The sequence below is a fragment of the Poecilia latipinna genome, unplaced genomic scaffold (genome assembly GCF_001443285.1).
Source record: "Poecilia latipinna isolate Pla-1442-1.1 unplaced genomic scaffold, P_latipinna-1.0 Scaffold2666, whole genome shotgun sequence".
In the NCBI taxonomy this organism is placed as follows: domain Eukaryota; kingdom Metazoa; phylum Chordata; class Actinopteri; order Cyprinodontiformes; family Poeciliidae; genus Poecilia; species Poecilia latipinna.
In genome coordinates this window covers 9,849-18,348 of record NW_015115282.1, presented here as the reverse complement: position 1 = coordinate 18,348, position 8,500 = coordinate 9,849, and the positions used below count along the sequence as shown (strand labels likewise).

General features: G+C 37.5%; 1 protein-coding gene across 2 annotated transcripts in view; it reads right to left on the bottom strand.

Annotated features, from left to right (window-relative positions):
- Window positions 1-8,500, bottom strand: part of LOC106938681 (PDZ domain-containing protein 2-like) — a 66,933-nt gene that overhangs the window by 50,947 nt on the left and 7,486 nt on the right. For both annotated transcript variants that reach the window (XM_015020810.1, XM_015020811.1), the window contains exon 2: window positions 1,448-1,902. In XM_015020810.1, the coding sequence (XP_014876296.1) occupies window positions 1,448-1,902 (455 nt within the window). The remainder of the gene's footprint in view (window positions 1-1,447; window positions 1,903-8,500) is intronic.

Below are 8,500 nucleotides of genomic sequence, written 5' to 3'. Positions count from 1 at the left end.
TTTTTCAGTCAGGTTTCCCGAGGCAAAATCACACCAGAAGTAAAGATACACCTCTTCGAGTTACGGCGCCCATTGTCTGACATCACTGTGAAAAGGGTCTCCAGAAAAACTTCCGGTTCAGAAGTAAAACGAGCTGTAGTCCAATCAGCGATTTCTTAGGTTTCCACTGGGACCTACCTTTTCCGTTTTCTAACGAGCTGTAGTCCAATCAGCGATTCCTTAGGTCTCCGCTGGGACCTACCTTTTCCGTTTTCTAACGAGCTGTAGTTCAATCAGCGATTTCTTAGGTCTCCACTGGGACCTACCTTTTCCGTTTTCTTAATGTTGTTGTGTTTTTCTTAATGTCGGTGTTTTTGTTAATGTCGTTGTGTTTTTGTTAATGTTGTTGTGTTTTTCTTAATGTCGTGTTTTTCTTAATGTCGTTGTGTTTTCGTTAATGTTGTTGTGTTTTTCTTAATGTCGTTGTGTTTTTGTTAATGTTGTTGTGTTTTTCTTAATGTCGTTGTGTTTTCGTTAATGTTGTTGTGTTTTTGTTAATGTTGTAGTGATTTTGTAATTTGTAATTGTGCTTCGTTAATGTTGTGGTGTTTTGCACCTCAGGGCCACCGGAATAATGTGATTTAAATGTCAAGGACACAGCCTACCAGGATGTGTCATGAGCTTTGATAATTGGGATATGGACCTCTATATATGGCTGGTTAAATGCACCAGTTTCAGTTTTGCTTTTAGTGTTAATGACTATGACAGCTGCATGAAAGGATGCAATTAAATGGGTTTTATATACAGAGAACTACACAACAATGGGAAAATAATCTTGCACAATAATTTAAAAATAATCCTGAGAGGGTTCTGAGACGAAATCCAAAATCTGTGTATTCTTCTCAAATCTTTTAGTCAGACACACCAAGGTTCTCTAATGTGATTGTATTTTTTTTTCTTATAAATTTAAATGCTGTGTTCAGTTTGTCTTAGAAGCAGATCTCTGAAGTCACAACCAAACTGAAAATTTTCTAGTTGCTAGTTTGAAAACAGATACATTTGCAATTTGCTTGGCGACCTCTCCAGGGTGACCCTCCCTCTTGCCCGGAACGTTAGCTGGAGATAAGCACCAGTAACCCTCCCGACCCCACTAGGGTGAACCTAAAATGGATGGATGGATGGATGGGTTAACAATAGAAGCAGATGACACATTAATTTACTCTGCATATGTGTCTTGTCGTCATGTTGTGTTGTATGTTTATTGTGGACTCCAATGCAGAATGTAAGAAGGAGGTTGTAAATGAAGGACATTTAATAAAAATGATGAACAAAAAACTTAAAAAATCACAAGGAGCTAGAGCAGAACAAAAAAACCATAAACCCAATGAGGGAAAAATACAGCAAAGAGACATGAAGAGAATGCAGAGTCAAATAGGGAAGTAACAGGGTATTACTAATGTCATCTTACCTGGCTCCGCTGACATTAACTCCCACCATCAGTTGTCCATTTACTGACAGCAATTCATCTCTGAGTTTGATACACCTACAACAGGCTGCTGGGCTTTTCTTTTTCACCTCTGTCACCCAAATGCAGCCCACGTCAATGATGGGGCCCTCCTCTCTCTTTTTCCTTGAACAGCCTTTTTTTCTGATATCAGGATCCCCAAAAATAGGGATATTCCCAAAGCTCAGGCCAAATTCAGCAGCATCGTCCTCACTTTTTCTGAAGGAAACAGCATGAACTTCGACATCAAGTCCCTTTCTACAATAGGAGCTTGTAGCTGAGAGAGCTGTGTCACTCTCCATGAAATTGAACTTAATATACTCCACCAATTTCTGAGCGGCAGCCAGACACAAGGGCAGATCATCCAACTGAATACTGCCACAAAAACTGTCTTCTTCTCCCTTGTGGTACTCTTCATCCTGGAAGAGGTAGAAGAACCAACAAATCTGTATACTCAGTCAATTTTAGACAGACAGACAGTATCAGTCCCAACAGAAGTTTACATATACTCATATAATGATTATGGACCTCTTAGAATTAATAGAATAACATAATTCTAAAACAAAAACTTTTAATTAATTATAGCCAACAAACTGGATGAACAATTCAATAAATAATTGATTTTTCTCTGGTCTAACAATGCTGAAAATGATAAATAAATGTTCAAATAGAAGCCTTCTATTGTCTTCTATTGAGTTGTTCATCTTCCACAAGCCTTTTAACAAGCAAGCTTCTGGTATACTTCTAGCTTGATATTTGACCACTTGCTTTGGTTGAATCAGTAAGATTCCTTTAATCTGGTGGACTTCCTCTTACAGAACTGGGGCTTTAGGAAGGCCATTACGCAAACTAAATAACAGTCTTAAGAATATGTCCATTCTTCAGTTGATGCAAAGTTGAATTTCAATGGATTCCTCCATCTTCATTATTCTATTCATCTTTTTTAACACTGGTTCACTGATTGTGAACCAACCTCACACAGCACAATTCTACCACCACTATAACAGATTAGATGCTCTGATTCCAAAGAGTAACATGGCTGTTTGATTTCAAAGAGCCATTTTGTACTTTCTTTGGTACCTCTTTTGTGTTTTCTTTGTACCAGTAAATCTGTACATCTGAGTTGGCCAAACAACTCAGTATATCTTTGCTCCATAGGGAATCTGGCTTGAAGATGACAATTGGTGTTTCATCAGTTATGATTAGTGCAGAAATTTAGAAAATTAGAAATTTTGTACAATTTAGTTTGGATAAAATTATAGTTAAGTCCTAACTGCCTAAATTTAATTACATATCACATAAATATACTTGTATTCTTGTCATTTTGGGTCAAGGGAGCTGCCAGGAATCTTGGGCCCCATGACAAAAAATTAAATTGGGCCCCCCCTTCGCAGCTGCTCTTACAATTTCTTGAGTCTATCTGATCCATCAAAAGTGTCACAATTTTAAAGGCTTGCAATTGCCTTAATTTCTTTGGTTCAATAGTGATACAGAACAATATTTACTGCTTGTGAATTTTACATGAAACAGTCTGCATACATTATGCAAGTAGGTAGCTTACATTTTTTCTATTAGTTTTAGCTTACTGAAAGGTCTCTTCCCACGAGCAACAGTCGTGGGACATGCAACATGCAAAATACACATGAAGCGATCTAGACTTCTCAAAAAATGCTATATAGTTGCATTTTATTCAAGCTGCAGTACATAACTTTAATAAAAAATATGTTTTCTCCATATTAAAGCTGATACCATGACCGATAATCTGTGAAAAGATCAATCTCCTCCACCTCCTCTCTGAACTACTATTACTGGCTAAAGTAATGCAGCATTCTGGCCAAAAACAGTCAATCAGAACCAGGAGGTAAGGCAATTTTATTTATGTAGCACATTTTCAGCAACAAGCCAATTCAAAGTGCTTTACATAAATTAAAAGGAAATACAAACAAAAAGGAGGAGGATCTTAGTGCTGTCAGTCAACCTCATTCACTCACTGCTAAATGAGAGTGCTAATGGTGGAGAAACAACTTATTATATCATCACTACATGATAGCTACAGCATAGCACAGAGTAACGGGAGGGAGGATGAGCAACCACATGAGATTGTGATTGACAGCGCTAAAATCCACCTCCTGCCTCTGATTGGTTGTTTGTAGATAGTGGGAGAAAGCAGATGAAAAAATTTTTTCACAGATTATCTCTATACCATACTGTCGCAACATAATGACAGTTTTAACAAATATGTAAAAAGAATTTTTTATAAAGTTATATACTGCAGCTTTAATTTCACTAGGAGAGGACAGGTAAGGAGCGAAATGGGTTAGAGCTGCTGCTGACAGTCTTATCTATTGTGTGTGGTAAAAGGTACAAGTACCGGTTAAATATATGAATATGTTGGTAATGTTTTTCCTTTGTTCATTAAATGCTACTGAAATGGCTAACTTAGCTAACTATGCTAAATGGTTGATAATCTCACAGTCTACCCACCTCTCTTGGAGAAAAACTGGGTTATAAATTGACACTTGTCTTTTTACCTCTCTTATTTCTCTATTTTGTTTTTAAACCTGTCTTTATATTTTTTCTTAGAAGCATAGTAACTGCCATAGTCGTTCTTGTCTTCTACAGATTGCTGCTGAACACTGTCACCATCAAGCGCTCCAAGCAGTAACGAACCATTTCATGCAGATCCAGGGGGTGTGCAGTGCAAATATGAATATGTGCTTTTTGGTCTGGGAGTGGCACCATTTGATTTTTACTGCTAAAAGCAATTTTAGAAAACAAAATATGATTAATTTTGTAATTGATAGGGCCACATTTTATTTTTAAATTTCTATACAAGAAAGAAAAAATTGTGGAGGGTCCCCTGTTGGTCAGGGGCCCTTGGAATTGTCCTAACTCTTCCCCCCCTTATTCGTGGGAGGTTTACTGGGAAAATGATTATGGGTCTTACTTCTGGCGCCCACCGGAAGTGGCAGTATTTCACTGTAATTTGTAGTTTTTTTTGCTAATTTATATCCATGATAGAAGTTACATCTCTCTTTTCAGTTATAATACAATATTTAGTTAAATTTGTTCACCGTCTTGCTATCAGAGAGATGCTCAGTACAGAGGATCATAATTGTAAGTTTAATCACGGGGAGTGACAGGAACATGATCATTACGTTTTGTAATGGGATAACTGTAAGTTAGCAGCCCTGCTAGCAGCTCGCTTCTCTGAAGAACTGACAGTAATAAAGAACAGAAAAGCAGAGAAGCTGGTCAGAGTTCTGATCTGCAGTTTGGCGCCGACAGTATAAAACTACATAATATTAGTTAGGTGTGATGTGTATTTTATTTTTTGTTTGTACTTAAAAAATAATAAAATTCATGATCTGAGTCTTTATCATGATGTTTGGGGCAGGAGCATTTTTTATAAGACAAAATAAAATATCTGGGCTCATTTAGTCCATTACAACCAGAATCTCGAGGTTCTCAGTTGCTGAGTGTCACTGCAAATCAGCGGAGAAATGACCGCAGCTGCTGTGCTCCAGACCGCAATACGGAGAATCTCCCCACTGGACTAGAACCGAACCAAATCACACATTAACCTGTTATAGAGAGCAACTTTCCACTGGAAAGTGTCTGTCCTTACGGAGCTCGGTTAACTGTGCTGTTCGTGGCTGTACTTTAATAATCAGACCAAGTTTAATTTGTGGCAGCACCAGGTGTGTCTTGAACATGCTCCCCAGGGGCGCCGTATAGGGAGGAAAAGTTATGACAATTCTAAGGGCCCCTGACTGACAGGGGGCCCTCCACAATTTTTTTTTTTTCATAGAAATTAAAAGAAATTGGGGCCCTGTCAATTACAAAATTAATCATATTGTGTTTTCAAAGATTGTTTTTAATCAGTAAAAATTAAATGTTACCCCTCCCAGACCAAAAAACACACATCCATATTTGCCTTGACCCCCGCCACCCCCCTCCTCCTGATCTGCATGAAATGGTTCCTTCCTGCTTAACAGTGATGTGTTCAGCAGCAGCCACAAGAACAACCGTGGCAGTATGCTGCTAAGAAAAATTATAAAATCAGATTTCAAAAAATAAATAAATAAAAAATAAAGAGAGGGAGAGAGAGAAAAAGGTAAGAGTAACCCAGTTTTTCTCCGAGAGTTGGGTAGACTGTGTGAGATTATCAACCATTTAGCATAGTTAGCTTAGCTACAGACTACTGTTTGTCTCCTTTTCACTAAAATTTAATGAATTAAGGAAAAAAATTACCAAGATATTCTGACAAGGAGAGGAGTTGGAGCGAAATTGCTACCGCAGTTGATATGCCGGGTAACTTTTCAGCTGTTCATCATTAATGTGACATAAATAGGTTATAATGATAAGGTTATTCATTCAGCCGCGTTCGTTTACTTTAAATTCACGTCTGATATAGTGGATTTTTGGCAACTGTGGCTCTGTGGGAAGAGTAGTCCTTCTTGTGATCAGAAGGTTGTAGGTTCGATTTCAGCTTCCTCCTGCCACATGTTGCATGTTGATGTGCCCTTGGGCAAGGCACTTAACCCCAAATCGCCTACCGATCTGCGTATCGGTGTATAAATGTGTGAGCGTTTGTGAGTGCGAATAGGTGAATGTGACTCTTGTGTAAAACGCTTTGAGTGGTCAAAATGATTTTATGTGTGTTTTGCACGTTGCTTTTGACTGTTGCTCGTGGGGAGAGATATTTCAGTAATCTAAAACTAATAGAAAAAAAATTAAGCAACTTACCTGCATACTGTATGTGGACTGTTGGATGTAAAATTCATGATCAGTAAATATTGTGCTAGTATCAGTATTGAACTAAACAAAACAAGTTGCAAGCCTTTAAAATTCAATATATTCTTGAATATTCCTTCACATACAAGGAAATATTATGTTTTGAAGGAATCTTAGAGAAAGTACAGACATTTTCAAATCCATTTATTTATGTTGTTTGTTGAGTTTTGATCAGGAAACCACACAGCCACCTAATTTTTTACTAACATCTGTGTTGAGGACCCTGTTTGACTGTCACTAGTTAAATCAGGTCTTAATGCGGCTCATTTTTTATTTTATTTTGTTTTATTTTTTAGTTTATTTTCCTTCGTCAACAGTCTGCAAACTGTTTCCCAGTAGAGAACACACAGAGAAATACTGTAGATATGGCTCATAAGCTGTGGGGGCTATCTGACAGTAATGTAGAAACGTTTACTATAATTTTGGCTTGTCCATTTGGATATCATCACCAACTACAACATTACCTGTTAACTTTATATCATTTAGATGAGAGTTTATTGCACTACAACTTATCGACATTATATTCCTCCCTTCTACACGTAAACACCATGAGCAACACCATCAGGTATGTGATTTAAATTAAATATGATGACACCAACCTCATTTTTAGTGACACTTCCTGTGGGTAGTGTCGCTAAAAAGTTCAGAAACAGTGCAGTTGCATTACAGGATCTGAGCCAAAAACACACACTAGGCTACAAGTGTTAAGCAACTCACACTACAGATACTTGGGAGCCAATTCCAATGTTTTTCTTATACAAAAAGCAGAAACTGTCCACCTAGGTTTACATTGCGGTTATTCATTAGTTGAAATTAATTTATTCTGGTGAACCTTAATATGAATGTGATTGTGTTTCTCATTGATCTGTTTATGCTCAAATGCAGCATTTCCGAAGCTACTCTGTATACAAAATTCAGTGTCTTCTATAGACACTTGTTTTGAAACATATTTCACATGCAACATTAAACATTTATGTGTCAAATGGAATTTATAGTAAAGTTTTGCAAACGTTTTTTTCACATAGGTAGATTTTTCAACAGGCATTGCTGCAGCCACCAACAATTTAGAAACATCTGCGGTGCATAGGTTTCAACTTTGGGGTTCCATTTGTGTCAAAAACAAGTAGAAGTCACAGGTGTAGATGTTGTTGGTCTATATCGTTGCTATGTGACTTTGATTGACTTTGGTTGGCATTTATTAAGATTTGTTTGTCAGGAGTGCTTGGTTCGGGCATTTGTTGACGGTCCCTAAGTGAACCTCCGAGCTCTTGAGGAGGGAGCGTTAGATTAATGGCTGAAGAAAATACAAGGAAGAAGAAATCTAAGCATTTTGAAAACAATAATATTGAAAGACCAACATTTTTGTAATATCGAATAAACACTTTGATCAGACATGACCTACTTCAACACTTATTAATGGTGAAGAGAACAGGCAACAGCAACACTGACCAACGACAAGGACCAACGACATGAACTAACAGCAGGGACCAACAACATTAACCAATCACAGAAGTTGCATAAAAAAAACAACTGCCAAGGGTTCATTGCATGACTGCAGATGAATTGACAAGATGACAGTGAGTAATAATCACGACACAGCTACATATGTTACATAACATATGTAACATGTACATATGCAGCAAACACATATGCAACCTGTATATATGCAGCGAACACATATGCAACATAGACATATGCAGCGAATACATATACAACATAGACATATGCAATATCTAACATATGCAATATCTAACATATGCATCATGTACATATGAACATCTACATGCAACATCGACATATCCATAAAGCACTAAGACCATGGACATCAACCAAAGTCACACAGCAATGACATAGACCAACAACAACACCAACAACATATGACTTCTACTTACGTTTTGACACAAATGGATCCCCATATTACTGCAGTTGAATTGACAAGATTACAGTGAGTAATCACGACGCAGCTAGAGACACAACATATGTAACATGTACATATGCAGCAAACACATATGCAACAAACGCATATGCAACGTAGACATGCAACATAGACATGCAACATGTCTATGTTGCATAGACATGTTGCATATGCAGCGAATATGTATTCGCTGCATGTGCAGCGAATACATATGCAATGAACACATATGCAACATAGGGTAACACTTCATTTGAAGGGGGTTGAATAAGACTGACATGACACTGTCATAAACACATGTCATGAAC